Raw genomic sequence first — 18,303 nt, 5'->3', positions numbered from 1 at the left:
TCTTTATTTATCTGGTTTTGGAAATAACATTATGCTGGCATATAAAATGAGCTTGGGAGCCTACCCTTCTCTTGAAATTTTTTCAAATAGTTTGAGAAGAGGTGTTCTACCTGGAATAATTTGTAAAAATTCATCTTTGAAGCCTTCCTGTACAGGGCTTTTGTTTTGGGGGAGGGGTTGTTTTACTACTGCTTCAAATTAATGAGGTGTAATCTGTCTATTCAGATGATCTGATTCTTTCTGATTTAGTAATGGAAATGGTATGTTTCTATGATTTATTCCATTCGTCTAGGTTGTCCAGTTTGTTCAGTTTGTTGTCATATAGTTCATATTATTTTCTTATAATTCTTTGTATTTCTTTGGTGTCAGTTATTTCTCCTCTTTTATTCCTGATTTTATTTGGGTCTTCTCTCTTTTTTTCTTGATGAGTCTAGTTAAAGGTTTATCATCTTAGCTTTCAAGGAACCGCTCTTGGATTCACTGATCTTTTTTGTAGATTCCATTTCATTTATTTCTGTTCTGATTGTCATTATTTCCTTCAATTTACTCAGTTTGGGCTTTGTGCGGTTTTTTGTATTTTTTTAATACATTTTATTGATTATGTTATTATAGTTGTCCCATTCTCTGCCCTGCACACCCTCTCCCACCCACATTGCCCCCTTTAGTTCATGTCCATGTGTCATAAGTTCTTCAGCTTCTACATTTCTCATACTATTCTTGCCCTCCCCCCTGTCTGTTTTCTGCCTACCATCTCTGCTACTTATTCTCAGTACCTTCTCCCCCCTCTCTTCCTTTCCCACTCCCCCACTGAAAACCCTCCATGTGATCTCCATTTCTGTGGTTCTGTTCCTGTTCTGGTTGTTTGCTTTTGTTTTTGTTTTAGGTGTGGTTATTCATTGTGACTTTGCTGTCATTTTACTGTACATATTTTTTATCTTCTTTTTCTTAGATAAGTCCCTTTAACTTTTCATATAATAAGGGCTTGGTGATGATCAGCTCCTTTAATGTGACCTTATCTGAAAAGCACTTTATCTGCCCTTCCATTCTAAATGAAAGTTTTGCTTTATAGAGCAATCTTGGATGTAAGTCCTTGCCTTTCATGACTTGGAATACTTCTTTCCAGACCCTTTTTGCCTGCAAAGTTTTTTTTAGAAATCAGCTGATAGTCCTATGAGAACTCTTTTGTAGGTAACTGTCTCCTTTTCTCTTGCTGCTTTTAAGGTTCTCTCCTTTTCTTTAATCTTGGCTAATGTAATTATGATGTGCCTTGGTGTGTTCTTCTTTGAGCCCACCTTCTTTGGCACTCTCTGAGCTTCCTGGACTTCCTGGAAGTTTATCTCCTTTGCCAGATTGGAAAACTTCTCCTTTATTGTTTGTTCAAATAAGTTTTCAGTTTCTTGCTCTTCCTCTTCCCCTTCTGGTACCCTTATAATTCAGATGTTGGAATGTTTAAAGATGTCCTGGAGATTCCTAAGCCTCTCCTCATTTTTTTGAATTCTTGTTTCTTCATTCTGTTCTGGTTGGATGTTTCTTCCTTCTAGTCCATACCATTGATTTGAGTCCCAGTTTTCTTCCCATCATTCTTGGTTCCATGTACATTTTCCTGTATTTTACTTAGTGTAGCCTTCATTTTTTTTTTCATCTAATTTGCGACCAGATTCAATCAGTTCTGTGAGCATCCTGATTACCAATGTTTAGAACTGTGCATCTGATATGTTGGCTATCTCTTCATCACTTAGTTGTATTTTTTTTCCTGGAGCTTTGATCTGTTCTTTTGTTTGGGCCATTTTTTTTTTTGTCTTGATGTGCCTGTTACATAGTGAGGGGTGGAGCCTTAGGTGTTCACCAGGGTGGGGTAATTGCATTGTGGTGCTGTATGTGGGGGATGGGTCTGAGAGGGAACAGTGCCACCTGTTCAACTATACCAGTTTTCAGTCATTTACCCCACTACCCACAAACGAAGTGGACCTTTCTTGTGCTGATTCCCCCTGGGTGGGTAGGGTTGTGTACATTCTAGGACCCTGTGAGTCTCTCCAACAAACTCTCCTCTGAGACTGGGAGTTTCTTTTGCTGCCTCCATCCCCAGAGGTTTTTTTGGTGGGTGGTTTGAGGCTTTATTTCCCTGTGCTGGGACCCTGGGTTTCGAAGTCTGTATGGTTCCCCATTTGTTTCCCAGGGTTATCTGCGTGTGAATGTGGTCCTACCCAGTCCATAATCTGCACCTCTCTGGGTCCGCCCGCTGCTGTCTTGCTAGCCAGCTGCAGTCTTGTGCGCCCCGCTCCACAATCTGCTGCCTCACTGAGTTGCCAGCCACCCCCTTTGCCCTGAGTCCTCTTTGCCCCACTGCCTGTCTCCACCCTTTCTACCTGTCTTTTTTTTTTTGTAATATTGTATCACTGCACCTTAGATCTGGCACAGACTTCTCTTTTTTTAACATTTTTAAAAATATTTATTTATTTATTTAACTTTAAAGGGGAAGGGAAGGAGAGAAGGAGAGAAATATCAATGTATGGTTGCCTCTCGTGAGTCCCCTGCTGGGAACTGGCCTGCAACTCAGGCATGTGCCCTGACTGGGAATCGAACTGGGAATCGAACCACGATCATGTGGTTCGCAGGCTTGCGCTCAATCCACTGAGCTACACCAGCCAGGGCTCTGCCTGTCTTGATGAATGTGTCTTCTTTAACTCCGTGGTTGTCAGACTTCCATACAGTTTGATTTTTCTGTCACTTCTGGTTATTTTTTGTTTTTAAATTGTTGTCCTTTTGGTTGTTTGAGGAGGCACAGTGTGTCTACTTATGCCTCCATCTTGCCCAGAAATCCTCACTTTGGGCTTTGTTTGGTGTTTTTTTCAAGTTCCTTGAAGTGTAAAGTTAGATTGTTTATTTGGGCTTTTGCTGCTTTTTGAGATAGGAATGTTAATGCTATGAATTTTCCTTTTAGGAGTGCTTTCTTTGTCTCCCACAAATTTTGAATGGGTGTGTCCTCATTTTCATTTATTTTAAGGAATCTTTTGGTTTCCTCTGTGATCTCTTTGTTGACCCATTCATTGTTTAATAACATATTGGCTTCCATGTCTGTGTTTTTTTCCCCAGTGTTTTTATTGTAATTGATCCCTAGTTTTATAGCAGTTTGGTCAGAGAAGATCCTTGGTATGATTTCAGTCTTCTTAAATTTATTGAGACTTTTTTGTGTCCTAACATGTATATCCTAAAAAATGTCCATGTGTACTTAAGAAGTATTATATTCTGCTACTTTGGTGTGAAATGCTCTGAAGATACCAATTAAATCCATTTGATCTAGTGTGCTATTTTAAGGTCACTGTCTCCTTGTTGATTTCTGCCTGGAAGACCTATCTTTTGAAGTCAAATGGATGTTAAAATTCCTGACTATGATTGTATTTCTGTTGATATCTCCCTTTATGTTTATCAGAATTTGAGAGTTATGTTTACTGGGGTTTTTCTTCTTGTTGGATTGTTCCCTTTATCATTATGTGTAGTGTCTTTCTTTGTCTTTTACTATAGCCTTGGTTTTAAAGTATATTTTGTCAGATACAAGTATTGCATCTTTTTTTAAATTTCCATTTTCATGAAATATCTTTTTCCATTACTTTTAGTCTGTGTGTATTTTTCAATCTGAGATGGGTCTCTTGGAAACAGCATATATATGGGTCTTGTTTTCTTATTTGTTCAGCTACCCTATTTCTTTGAGTTGGAGCATTTAACCCATTTACATTTAAGGTGATTATTGATAGGTATGTATTTAGTGCCATTTTATTGTTAGACTATTTTCCTTTGCTTTTTTTCCCCTCTTTTCCTTTTTCTTCTTAAAGTAAGCTCTTTAACATTTGTTGCAACACTAGTTTGGTGTTAACAAACTCATTTAGCTTTTTCTTGTCTGGTGAGCTCCTTATTTCTCCTGTGATTTTAAATGATAGCCTTGCTGGGGTAAAGTAGCTTCAGTTGTAGGTCCTTTTCTTTTCATCACCTTGAATATGATACAAAACTCCCTCTGGGCTAAAATATTTCTGTTGAAAAATGCGATGACTGTCAAATGGTGCTTCATTTTAGGTAAACCTGCTTTTCTCTTTGCCTTTTAGGATTCTCTCCTTATCTTTAGGCCTTGTTGTTTCAATTATAATGTGTCTTGGTGTATGCCTGTTTGGATACAACTTTTGGGGGACTCTTTGAGCTTCCTGGACTTGTGTGTCTTTTTCCTTCACCAGATTAGGGAAGTTTTCAGTCATTATTTCTTCAGTTAGATTCTTAATATCTGGCTCAGTCTCTTCTTTTTGTGGTATTCCCATGATGTGGATGTTGTTATACTTGATGTTGTATTTTAAGCTGTCCCCATTTTAAAAATTTGTTTCTTTTTCTGCTGCTCTTCCTGGGTCTTTTTTTCTGTTTTGTCTTTTAAAACAATGATTTGATTCTCTGCTTGATCTAACCTATTATTTATTCTTCCAGTGTGTTACTTATTACAGATACTGTGTTTTTTTATTTCTGTCTGATCCTTTTTTAGGGTTTCCATTCTTTCTTCATGCTGTTGAGTATCCTTATAATCATTATTTTAAACACTGTTCGATACATTGCTTGCCTCATTTTCATTGGTTCTTCTAGAGAATTCTCTAGTTCTTTCATTTGGGGTCTGTTTCTTTGTCTTCTCATTTTTGCTTCCTCTTTATGTTCGTTTCTATTTAATAGGTAGATCCTTAAGACTCTGGTGCAGGCCTAACTCATACCCTGTTTTTGACTGGCCCTGGGCCACCTGTTTGGAGGTATCAGTGTGGGGGTGACTTTCCTCTCAAGTCCCCCCATGTGCCACCAATGAGAGTAAACATGACAGATGTGATGTGATCTGCTTGGGGACGAGAGATGGCCAGTTTCCCAGAGGAAAACGGTCTTGAGCAGTGGCCAGTTTGTCAGGGGTAAAAGGTGTTGAGCCCCTTCCTTCAGGGGCTTTTATTGGGTTGTAATACACAGGAACACAGGGCGGCAAGGATCAACAGTAGATAACATTTCAGAGAAATCTGAGGGCTTAGTCCGAGTCAGCGTCTGTCAGGAAGAGTTTTAGGGTTTCTTGCTTGAACCCTTAACATATGAATGAAAGCACTCTTTAGCAGAGCAGATTTCACAAGTTTATCAGGAAGTCTTTGTGATGCCAGATTTTCCCCCAGTACACGCTCTAGCAAGGCAAGGAGCTGCACTTCTCCCCATCAGGTATTCAGGCTTAAGGGGATTAGAGCCTGGAAGCGCTTCTCCCAGAGTACATGGGGACTTGGGCTTTGTTAAAGCCCCAGGGGTGGAGGTGGGGGCAAGAGTCCATTGCTCCCTCTTTGTCGCAGTCGTCCCATTATGGCCTCCCAGGTGGTTGTGTCTGACCCTACTCTGAAGGGTCTTACTTGTCAAGGACTTCCGAACAAACTTTGAGGGCAGGGAGGAAACTGAGGCAGCATTTGCTACCAGAGACAAGCTTTGTCTCTTGTGGCTTGCATTCCAGAGGTCACTTACTCCTCCTTAGCCACAGGGGTTAGAGTTACAATTCCTAGAACCAGGCAGAGCATTCCACAACATATCAGTGGTCCACAAAGTGTGGCCTCCTCTCCTGGGCTTTTGTGTGTATGGAAAGAACCTGGCTGCACACTAAGGCTGGCTTTTATCATCACCAGGCCTGGGGAAGATTTTACTGAAGTCTTAGAGCTCCCAGCAATCTGCCTCTGCCTGCAGGCTTTCTGTAGCATTAGTCAGTTTTGCTGTCTTACAGCTCTACTCATCAGCTGCAGGACTTAAGCACCTCAAGGTGGGCAGAGTAATTCCTGTGGGCAGGGCTAGTGTTGTCCTTCAGGCTGATGCATCTTGGAGGGGAGTACTCTTCCTGAGATGGCTCTGGTAATATAGGGAATGACTCAGCACAGGGATCCTGATGGCTCACTGTTCACTTCTCTTCCTAGAATCACCAGTCTCAGACTCTACTCTCTACTCTCTAGTCCACTCTGACCTCTCTTTGCTAGAGCCCAGGGTAAATAGTCTCAAATGGCATTTTGTTTGTTGGCCCTTTAAGACACTCTGCATCTCCAGCCATCTCTTCCTGGTGGACAGAAACCCTGCCAATTTTTACAACAGTATCTTATTTGGGTTCCTTTCCTGATTCTCTTGCTGTAGGCTGGGTAGCCCAGTTTGGGGTTTAGATCCCACACCTCAGGGGGAATCCCCTAGCTGCTGGAGTATTCCTCTTGAACTCTTGCTGCCATTGGTGGCAGCCCAGCCAGTCCTTTCACCCCTACTCTGCACTCCTTACCAATCTCATTGTGGTGAAGTGGCTTCCTCCGTCTGTCTCTGTTTATAATGCTTATCTCCAGCTGGTGTTCAGTTGGTTGTTCAGGATGATTTTTCTATAACTTAGTTGTAATTCCAGTTTTACCCTGGTGTAGGTTAGTGTAGCTTCTACATGCTCTGCTGCCATCTTGGGTCCTCTCATATGGTGGTGTCTTTCTCTGACTGACTTAACTAAGCATATTAATTTCTAGGTCCCTCCATGCTGTCTCAGATGATAAGATTTCATTCTTTTTATGGCCAAGTAATGTTCCATTTTTCATATTTACCCCACATCTTTTTTATCCTCTTACCTGTTGACTGGTAGTTTGGCTGCTTCTGAATCTTGGCTACTGTAGATAATGCTGTAGTAAGCCCTGGCTGGTGTGGCTCAGTAGATTGAATGCTGCCCTTCGAGCGAAAGGGTTGTAAGTTTGATTCCTAGTCAGGACACATGCCTAAGTTGTAGGCTGAGTCTCCAGTTGGGGTATGTGAGAGGCAACCACATGTCGATGTTTCTCTCCCTCTTTTTCTCTCTTCCTTCCCCTCTCTCTAAAAGTAAATAAGTAATAATCTTGGGGGGGGGAGGGAAAATACTGTAGCGAACATAGTGGTGCACATATTCTTTAAAATCAGTATTTTGGTTCTCTTTGGTATATACTGAGAAGTTGAATTCAAAGTTGAATTTCAATTTTGAAAAAGATTTATTTACAGTATTTATTTTTAGAGAGAGGAAGGGAGGAAGAGAGGGAGAAAAACATCGATGTGCAGGACAAACATCAATTGGTTGCCTCTTGCATGCTGCGAATTGAGGACTTGGCTCACCACCCAGGCATGTGTCCTGACTGGGAACTGAACTGACCACCTTTTGTTTTGTGGGAACAACTCCCAACCCACAGTCAAGCTCATTTTTAATTTTTTGAGGTAACTCCAAACTGCTTTCCATAGTGGCTGCTCCAGTATACATTCCTACCCATGGTGTTGGAGGGTTCCATTTTCTCCACTTCTTTGTCAACTTGTTTGTTGATTTTTTTTGTTGTTTCAAACAAAGACATATCGAAAGATTATTTTACAAGAGTGGGTTACACATATGCAAGTGGTAAATTATAGGGCAATTTTAAATAACTTGATCAAAACATGAAAGATAGAAAAACGAATGGCTAGCTGTATTTCACTTTTCCTGCTGGCCTGTGGATATTGATTTATTGATGATAGCCATTTTGACAGGTATGAGGGATATATCATTGTGGTTTTAATTCACATTTGTCTGATGGGCAATGATGTCAAGCATCTTTTCATATGTGTAGTTTGGCCATCTTTGTGTCACTTTTGGAGAAGTGTTTCTTCAGGTTCTATGCCCATTTTTTAAATGGATTGTTTTTTGGTGTTGAGTTGTATGAAATCATTGTAAAATTTGCATGGTAAACTTTTATATGTATTATTGGGGAATGTGTTCTCCCATTCAGTTTTTTTTTTTAATTTAAAAATGTTTTTTAATTTTTATCTTTTTTTCCTTTTAATTTTGTTGATGGTTTTCTTTGCTGTGCAGTAACTTTCAGCAAGAGCGAAGACCTGGCTGGTGTAGCTCAGTGGATTGAGCCCGGGCCTGCGAACCAGACGATCGCGGTTCGATTCCCAGTCAGGGCACATGCGTGGGTTGCAGGCCAGTTTCCGGCAGGGGCCAGTTCTCTGCAGGGGCCAGTTCTCTGCAGGGGAGGCACAAGAAACAACCATACATTGATGTTTCCTTCCTCTCTCCTTCCCGTCCCCTCTAAAGATAAATAAATAAAATATTTTTAAAAAAATTATCTTAAAAAAAAAAAACACCCTGGCTCGTGTAGCTTAGTGGATTGAGCGCGGGCCTGCGAACCAGACGATTACGGTTCGATTCCCAGTCAGGGCACATGCGTGGGTTGCAGGCCAGTTCCCTGCAGGCCAGTTCCCAGCAGGGGATGCATGAGAAGCAACCATACATTGATGTTTCTCTTCCTCTCTCCTTCCCTTCCCCTCTAAAGATAAATAAATAAAATATTTAAAAAAAAAAAAAAAACAAGAGCGAATCTTTTTCTTTTAATTTATTGACTTATTTTATTTTTTAGACAAAGATGGTGGGGCATACTGACAGACAGACATCTGTTTGTTGTTCTACTTAACCTGTGTATTCATTGGTTGCCCTGACTAGAGATTGAACCTGCAACCATGGCTTATCAGGATAATGCTCTAGGCAACTGAGTTATCCAGTGAGGGATGTGTAATAATAACTTTTTTGTCCAGTGTAGTCTCACTTATTTTTTAAAATATATTTTATTTGTTATACTATTACAGTTCTATTTCCTCCTCCCTTCATTCCCCTCCACCCTGCACACCCCCTCCCCCACCATTCTCCCCGCTTTAGTTTATGACCACGTGTCTCAAGTTCTTTAGATTCTATATTTCCCCTACTATTCTTGCCCTCCCACCTATCTATTTTTTTGTAAGATTTTTTATTTATTTATCTTTTAGAAAGGGGAGGAGAGAAGGAGAGAAATATCAATGTACGATTGCCTCTCGTGAGTCCCCTGCTGGGAACTGGGCTGCAACCCAGGCATGTGCCCTGACTGGGAATCGAACCACGATCCTGTGGTTCGCAGGCCCGCGCTCAATCCACTAAGCTACACCAACCAGGGCGCCCCTATCTATTTTTTACCTACCATTTATGCTACTTATTTTCTGTATCTTCTCCCCCCTTCTCCTCTTTCCACTCCGCTATTGCTAACCCTCCATGTGTTCTTCATTTCTATGGTTCCACTCCTGATCTAGCTGTCCTCTTGGTTTGCTTTTGTTTTAGGTGTGGTTGTTAGTGATTGTGAGTTTGCTGTCCTTTCACTGTTCATATTTTTTATCTTCTTTTTCTTAGATAAGTCCCTTTAACATTTCATATAATAAGGGCTTGGTGATGATGAACTCCTTGAATTTGATCTTATCTGAGAAGCACTTTATCTGTCTTTCCATTTTAAATGAAGGTTTTGCTGGATAGAGCAATCTTGGATGTAGATCTTTGGGTTTCATGACTTGAAATTCTTCTTTCCAGCCCCTTCTTGCCTGTAAGGTCTCTTTTGAGAAATCTGCTGACAGTCTGATGGGCACTCCTTTGTAGGTGACTGTCCCCTTATCTCTTGCTGCTTCTAGGATTCTCTCCTTCATTTTAATCTTGGCTAATGTAATTATGATGTGCCTTGGTGTGTCCTTGGGTCCAACTTCTTTGGCACTCTCTGAGCTTCCTGGATTTCCTGGAAGTCTATTTCCTTTGCCAGACTGGGGAAGTTCTCCTTTATTATTTGTTCAAATAACTTTTCCACTTCTGGCTGTTCTCTTCCCCTTCTGGCACCCCTGTAATTCAGATGTTGGAACGTTTAAAGATGTCCTGGAGGTTCCTAAGCCTCTCCTTGTTTTTTTTGAATTCTTGTAAGTTCACATTTTTCTGTTTGGTCATTTCTTCCTTCCTTCTGGTCCACCCCCTTGATTTGAGTCCCAGTTTCCTTGCCGTCACTGTTGGTTTCCTGTGCATTTCCCTTCATTTCAATTAGTTTAGCCTTCATATGTCCCTCTAATTTGTGACTATAATCAACCAGTTCTGTGAGCATCCTGATCACTAGTGTTTTGAACTGTGCATCTGAGAGGTTTGCTATTTCTTTTTCGCTTAGAGTTATCGGCTCTGGGGCTTTGAGTTCTTCTTGAGCCATATTTTTGACTCTTTGTGCCTGTTATGTATGAGGAGCGGAGCCCTAGGTGTTCACCAGGGCAGGGCAACTCAGTTGCTGGGGTGTGGCAGTGTATGTGGGGATGGGGTCAAAGGATAGCAATGGCGGTTCCCTGTGCTGCCTCCTGCCGCCTGGGCCGCGTGGTCCATCCCACTGCGTGTGAATGTGCGATCTTGGTCAGCCTGCCTTACCACCTTATGCCCTCACTGGGTTCGCCCCTGGGGCCTGCGAGATCTGTCTCACTGCTCCCCCTGCCCCCGCTGGCTTATTTGCACACGAATGTGTGACCGCAGTCAGCCCCCCACCCCACCTCCTCACTGGGTCTGCCCAGTGCTACCCCGGCTGCCTGGGGTCGGGGGAATCTTTCCTGCCCGAACCTGCTCTGCTGCTGGTGCCGCCCCTCTTAGCCACCCCTCTTACCCTCCCAGTTGAACGGTTCATTGTTGTCAGACTTCTCTATAGTTCTATTTTCTGTTCTTGGGCTGCGTCTTTGTTTACTAAACCTTTGTTGTATTCAGACTTGGTTGTGCTAGAAGGCACAGTGTTTCCACCTACGCCTCCATCTTGGCGGAAGTCTTATTTTTTCTTTTGTTTTCCTTGCCTAGGAGATATTAGGAAAAATAAGAGAAATGTTTGAGATTTTGCTGCTTATGTTTTCTTGTGATTTTCATGCTTTTGAGTCTTAAATTTAAGTGTTTAATCTGTTTTGAGTTCACTCTTTTACAAGGTCTTTCCAGGAAAAGTCCATCCATTGTTAACATGACAAGAATGCTTTGCACAATTTCTATATAATCTAGCAGCCAAGATGGTATGTGCATGCATTCAGATGATTCAGAAGGCCACACCTATGGGGAACTGGTGATTAGCAACTTCATCATGACAACATGCCTGCTCATTCATCACATATCATACAGTGTTTTTGCAAAACATCCAATCACCCAAGTGACCCAGCTACCCTACAACCTAGGTTTGGCACCCTGTGACTTCTGGCTTTTCCTCAAAACCAAAATCACCTTTGTAAGGGAAGAGATTTCAGACCATAGATAAGATCAGGAACATAACACAGAACAGCTGATGGTAATTGGCACAACTGTGTGAGGTCCGAAGGTACTTACTTTAAAGGGGACTGAGGCATAATTGTCCCATGTACATATAGAGTTTTTTGTACCTTGTGCCTTCTTCAGTAAATGTCTCAATTTTTCATATCACATGGCTTGATACCTTTTGGACAAACTTCTTATGTGGTATAAGAAGATGGTCTAGTTTCATTTTTTGCGCCTGTCTGTCCAATTTTCCTAACACCTTTTATTGAGCAGTCTGTCTTTACTCACCGTATGTTCTTGCCTCTGTTGTCAAATATTAATTTACCATATAGGTGTGGGTTGTTTCTAGACTTCTATTCTACTGATCTATATGTCTGCTTTTACACCATTACTATGCTATTTTGATTCCTATATCCTTTTAGTATAGTTTGATATCAGGTACTGTGGTACTTCCAGCTTTGTTCTTTCTCAAGATTGCTGTGGCTATTTGGGGGCTTTTGTGGTTCTATATAAATTTTTGGATTGTTCTAGTTCAGTGAAATATTCCATTGGTATTTTAATAGAAATTGCATTGAATCTATAGATCACTACAAAGATTTTAAATGTGACAAAAAGGGATGCTTTTTCATAAACCAATTTTTCTACAATCTAAAATAAAGCTAAAATCTATGATTATAAAACCCTACTTTGGGCAAGAAAAATAAAATATGACTAGGAGACATTGTTCTGAGTGCCCTGTAACTTATTTAATCCTCACAGTAAGTCAGCAAGGTATAGGTACTGTTAAAGATTAAAGTATTAACATAAGGTCATAGCATTAGTAAGTGGTTGGAAGCTGACTAGAAATTAGATTGTGTTGCCCTGAAGTTCTTGTACAGTCTCCTCTAAATCTGTTTTTTTTTAATGAATCACTCCACTAAGCTTTTTTCTTTAACTTTAAATTTTAAAAATTATATATATGTATGTATTTATAAATTTTAAAATTATATAAAGTATATATTTGTAAATATATATTTTTAGAGAGAGAGAAACAAAATTCTGGTTTGTTGTTCCACTTCTTTATTCATTCATTGACTGACTCTTATATCTGCCCTGACCGGAATCAAACCTGCAGCCTTTGCGTATTGGGACAGTGTACCAACTAAGTGAGTTACCAGGTCAGGGCTCCCACTAGACTTTTAAAAGTGCATATATGTTTATAATAGAAGTTTGTTGATTACATTATACATAGTGCTGTTTGATGTGCCTTTTTTTCACTTAGTATATTGAGAACCACTGCTGTTTTTAATGTGCTTTTTCACTAATATATTGAGAACCACTTTTTTTATCAGTATGTAGCACACTCATAAGTAGTGTTTATGTAGGTAATCTTGTAGTTGTATAAATAAATTAGATACTCATGACTATCTGCCTTGAGAATCACTGCAATATTTTCTTTTGCATAATATACTCATTCTATTTGTTAGCACTTGCTGTGTAACACATAAGCTTTTTATGTTACAGGAACAAAGTCTCAAATTCCTCAGCTATGTGTGACTGGGCTTGGCCTCATGGAAATGAAATATGTTAAGAAAAGTACTTTAAGTGCTACAGTAGAAATATTTGTTACACAGATGTACATATTAGATATACAGTGTTGGTCCAGAAGGTGTCCAGCCACGTAATATGAAAAGTATAGACATTTACTGAAGATAAACCAAGAAATATTATACATAGGACAATGATGCCTCAGTCCCTTTTAAAGTAGGCACCATGGGACCTCACACAGTTCTCCCCGTTGCCATCAGCTGCCCCATCATATTTTCCTGAGTCTCTTCAAGAGATTGAAATCTCTTCCCTTTCAAAAGTGATTTTAGTTTTAGGAAAAGCCAGAAGTTGCGGGACACCAAATCTGGGTTTTACGGGATCTGAGTCACCTGGATGGTTTCAAGTTTTGCCAAAAAACTGCATGAGATGTGATGCATGAGCTGCATGAGTGGATGTGTTTCTGATAAAGCTGCCAATCACCAGTTGCCCATAATTGCCACCTTCTGAATCATCCAAATAGTTTCTGCAGAGGAATGTTCAAGCTTAACACAAAACTTGAGGCAGATTTGTTGCTGTACTTGCTCATTTCAAATGCGGCAACCACACAGTATACATGCTCACTCAACAGCGTGTGCCATCCCCAGAGGCTGATACAGTTAGGTCGTTGTTTACAAATGCTCATTTCAGTCCACTGTCCTTGGGTGTTAGGTTACACTGATGTCACACAGACTGTTCTTGTTATATTAACAGCGACTAGTCCTTTTGCACACAGGCCTTGTACACTGAATATTTAAGAAAATATCTAATAAAATCTTTCTTAGCATGAGGATTTTGTAATGTTATCTTTCCCAGATCTGGTTTTTGGAAGTTCCTAAGCTCTAGGAATACCTTTGTACTGATAATTTCCTAAAGGGTGGTGTTTTGTACTTTTGTGGCTAATTCCTTTTTCACTTCCATTTTTATGGTGAACTCCTATTTCCCAAGAACATATAGCTTATTGTCTTCTCTGGGAATCTTTCCCAGTTCACCCAGGTAATAGAAAATATCTTCTGTTATTTGTGACACCACTTTACCTATTTATCTTAGCACTAATAACACTGCTGTGTCTCCTGTATCTTTTACATGTCCATTTTTGAAGCTTATTAAATCTTTTTATTCTTAACACCTAGAAATAGAGAACAACATATACTAGACACTCATCCATTCTTTATTGAAGGAAAAGCTGATCGAAAATTACTGCTTAGTATTATGCATATTTTATCACTATTTGAAAGATTTTTCTGTATAATGTAGCACTTATTTTAAATTCATACTCTATAATCTTTGATTTTATCTTATTTGAGTTTCTTGCCTGCATTTTGTCCTCAATTTTGAGTTTTAACATCTGAATATTAAGTTTGTTTATTTGGTTACTACATATTTGAGAGTTACCTCTTTATTTCTGATGTTTTTAAAATAGGGCACTCTACATTTTTTCCTCCCAGTAGTGAAATGGTCCAAGTTAAGCTTTTTATCCGTAGATTTTGCATAATTTAAATTATTTTCTTATGTCATTTACACACATTTGTGAAAGTCTAAAAATCCAGGTGTGTCAATAGCCTAAATCAATTTTAAGAGACTTGGGAAATTCATAATGTTGGAATATGTGGTATATGTACAACCATGTCCATTACTTACATTGAAGACGTGGGTTGATTCAAAGGCTTGGTCACAATATCAAAGATTTATCTGAGAAGATTGGATTTTAGCTTGACTGCTAGATAAATGTAGTGAAATTATTTTGACAGGAGGGGCTTATGATTGTGTTTACTCTTTTGTTTTTCAGTTTTAATTTTTGATAACATTTTTGGTGGTAGTATTGGGGTGGGCATAAGAGTTCTGAGACTAGAGGCAGGAAGACCAGTTTATCCAGGTGAAAAGTGAGCAAGGCATGAATTTATTAGTAGAACTAGGTATTCAGTGGAATATACGTGTTAATTTAAGTGGAAGAGATTGGGAAACTGATTTACTAACTACCATTAATCAAGATCAGAAACGTGGAGGGTGTTGATTTGTGGATGAAGAAGGTTTACATTTTGTATATAAGTTTCCAAATTGAGATAGTATAAATATTTAGCTTTTAAAATTAGTGTATTGGGTTAAAATTTGTGTATATATACAAATTAATTTGTGTGAATGATATGAAATATTTTTTCAAAACGATCTTTGCTTAAAATTATTCTGTATTTTGCCATGTATAATGCACACCCACATTTCTGGCCCTTGTTTTCAGGAAAAAAATGTTCTAATTTTTTAATTCAATTTTTATTTATATTTAGATACTTGTCTTATAAAGAAAGTTTAGTGTTTATTTTTTAATATAATATGGTAGAAGAAATTTTATGTAACAAATAATTACAAAACCCAAGGACAGATAGACACAAGCTATTTCAGGTACCCATGTACAATGCTCATCTTTATTTTTCCCTTAAGAATTTGGGCAAAAAATTATGCATTATACATGGTGAAATATTGTGTATTTTTTGTGCAGAGTGTTGACAGTTGGATATACTAATGTGAAATTTAGGTGAAAAGTTTGGGCTTGATTTATAGTTCTGAGTCATAATGAGCTTATTATTTAACTATTAATAATAAGATTGGTCAGAGAAATATGTAAAAATAGGTGATAACAAAATGCAGAGTTGAATCCTCAGGAATACTTAGCCTTTAGGGACAGATAGTAAGGGGCAACCCTCAAAGGAGATCAAGAAGCAGTCAGAGACTTGGAGGAAAACCAAAGAAGTGGTAACTCAGGAGTCATGGATGCAGAATGTTCTTTCTAAAAGGAAGTTGTGCTTATCAGCTTTAAGTACTGAAGACATCATTAGAGTAGAGGCTGTATGTATTATGAAACAAGTGGCCATTTAATTTTGCACGTAGAAGATTCTTCATTACTTTAGGCTAATTCTGTTTGATACGGACACATGGATTCATGAGTAATTGGGAGGTGGGGAAGGAAATGCAAACATTGATCATTTATAAGTGATCATTTATAGTTTAAATATGGATAACTATATTTAGTTTTACAGTAACTTTGCAAGATAGGGAATGTGCAATTTTATAGAAGAAGAAACCAGAATTTAAAGAAGGGGGAAACGTTCCTTAAGTCAAACAACTAATAATGGACAGAACTGGGATTGACTTTATGCCTGTCCATGCCTTCTCCATACTATTGCAAAGGCAGAAAAGAAATGAAGATGTCTGTAGACGGTTTTGTCAAGTAGTAGGGTGTAGTTTTGGTTTCTTTCTTTAAATCAGAGGTCATTTGAAAGAGAAATGTGTGGTAGGAGTTAACAGCATGTATTTTTGTTGTCTTTTAGATTTAAAGAGCATGTACAGAATAATTTGCCTAGAGATCTTCTGACTGGTGAACAGTTTATTCAGCTTCGAAGGGAATTAGCTTCTGTAAATGGACATAGTGGTGATGATGGTCCACCTGGTGATGATCTGCCATCAGGAATTGAAGACATCACTGATCCTGCGAAGGTAATTAGACTGATTTAAAAATCCATTGAGAAACTAGACTTTATATCATTTGATTGTGTATGAGATATGATTTGTAGTTCATGTAAAGTTAATTTCTGATTAAGGCAAATGGGAATTCCTTAGCTGGTATAGTTTAAATAGAGACTTAAGTAGAGAATATATTTTACTATGAGACATCTGGAAATAGCTTAGAAAGAATATTTCGCCTAATTATGCTGTACAAGCCCTATTAAAAAAAACAAATTAGAAAGTAGTTTATAAGGAAACTCTTAATAAGTTTTAGTACTATTAATTGTACTTACACACAACTGATAACACTTTAAAACCTACCAGTATTCCAAAACTAAACTATGTATAGATAATGGTAAAATGCAGTGACATTTAAACATTTCAGTATATAACTTGTGTGACTTTAAATTTTTTTCATTTTCTTCCCAAGCTAATTACTGAAATAGAAAACATGAGGCATCGAATTATTGAAATTCATCAAGAAATGTTTAATTATAATGAGCATGAAGTTAGTAAAAGGTGGACATTTGAAGAAGGTGTAAGTGCTTTTATTTTGTAATTTTCAGTTTCAAATAATGCCTATACTCCTTTTTTTTTTTTACCTTTTTCTACTACTTTCTATACTACTTTTTCATTTTTTATTTTTGCTAATTTAAGTCATGGTGTTTGTCCCATTTGTTGCTACCATTACCAGGTTTATCATTTTCCATGATCAATTTCAGAATCTTACTAGATTTAGACTTCCTTGAATTGCAAGGTATCTCTTTAATGAATACAATGTTTTTTATAGTTTTTCAATTTTAGAAATCAACTTTATTGAATTGTACTTTACATAAAACAAAATGCACCCATTTTAGGTATACAGTAAAATGAGGGTTTTTTATAATTCTAATTTTTTATTTTTATTTTTAAAAGCTTTAGATATAATTCACATATATAGTTCACCTCTTTATATAATTCACTAGTTCATTAAATATTCACAAATAACTGTAATTCAGTAGAGTAAATTTTAGGGTATTTTTTTCACCTCAAAAAGAAACTTTACCATTTAGATCTCACCCCTCTATTCCCTTACTCACTTAACACTCCTCCCATCCCAGTCCTAGCCCTAAGATACCAATGATCGACTTTGTGTTTTTATAGATTTTCCTATTATGGCCTTTTATATTAATGAAATCATACAGTACAGTTTTGGTAACCCTAGAGGATTGGTTCGAAGGCCCCCATGGATACCAAAATCCTTGGCTGCTCAAGTATCTTATGTAAAATGGCACAGTATATATATAATCTATATTTGCATGTAGGGTAGAGCAGGGTATGCCTATGCATCATTTCATTCATGGGGATTCAGCCTAGTGCTTGGAGTGTGGTAAATTGAAGTTTTGCTTTTTGGGAGTTTCTGGGGGGGTTTGGTTTTGTTTTTAAGTATTTTCAATTTGTGGTTGGTTAAATCCATGGATGCAAACCCATGGATGTGGAGGGCCAGCTGTGTGTAGTTTTTTTGTGGCTGGCTAGTAAAATGCTTTTTGACAAATATGTGTGCACTACAGTCACCATAAAAATCAGGATGTAGAACTGTTCATTCGTCCCCTTGGCCCCTTTTTAGTCAGTAGCCCCTTCCTACTCCTAGTCCTGGAGGTAACCATCTGCTTTCTGCTGCTAAGGTGTAAGTGCTTAATTTTAAAATATTCAATAAAGAATGAGATTTCTTGAATGTAAAAAAAAATTGTGTAGTTCTGTTAAAATAACTGAGTAAATGGAAAATACATTAATTCTTCCATTTGTAAAGCCTAAGGAGTTTTAATGTTAAATGTTTTTTTATCATGAAATATAGTGATTAAAGTTTTTGGTTTATGAACATTTATAATTTAAATAATACTATTACTGTACTCATGCACATTGTGATGTTGGTGTTGGTTTACTTTCATTGCCATGTCACTTTCATTACAGATTAAAAGACCTTATTTTCATGTGAAACCATTGGAAAAGGCACAACTAAAAAACTGGAAAGAATATTTAGAATTTGAAATTGAAAATGGGACTCATGAACGAGTTGTGGTTCTCTTCGAAAGATGTGTCATATCATGTGCCCTCTATGAGGAGTTTTGGATTAAGGTAAGAAAATTATATGCTCTAAAACTTGAATATAT

At 38.1% G+C, this 18,303-nt stretch overlaps 1 protein-coding gene across 5 annotated transcripts in view; it reads left to right on the top strand.

Annotated features, from left to right (window-relative positions):
* PRPF39 (pre-mRNA processing factor 39) overlaps window positions 1–18,303 on the top strand; it is a 54,333-nt gene that overhangs the window by 29,459 nt on the left and 6,571 nt on the right. For all 5 annotated transcript variants that reach the window (XM_037047205.1, XM_037047204.1, XM_037047207.1 and 2 more), the window contains 3 exons: window positions 15,979–16,144; window positions 16,584–16,691; window positions 18,104–18,268. In XM_037047205.1, the coding sequence (XP_036903100.1) occupies window positions 15,979–16,144; window positions 16,584–16,691; window positions 18,104–18,268 (439 nt within the window). The remainder of the gene's footprint in view (window positions 1–15,978; window positions 16,145–16,583; window positions 16,692–18,103; window positions 18,269–18,303) is intronic.

The sequence above is a fragment of the Sturnira hondurensis genome, unplaced genomic scaffold, assembly GCF_014824575.4.
Source record: "Sturnira hondurensis isolate 20B ecotype Veracruz unplaced genomic scaffold, ASM1482457v3 Scaffold0005329, whole genome shotgun sequence".
Taxonomy (NCBI): domain Eukaryota; kingdom Metazoa; phylum Chordata; class Mammalia; order Chiroptera; family Phyllostomidae; genus Sturnira; species Sturnira hondurensis.
Note: the sequence above shows the minus strand (reverse complement) of the source record. Positions and strands in the feature narration are given on the sequence as shown.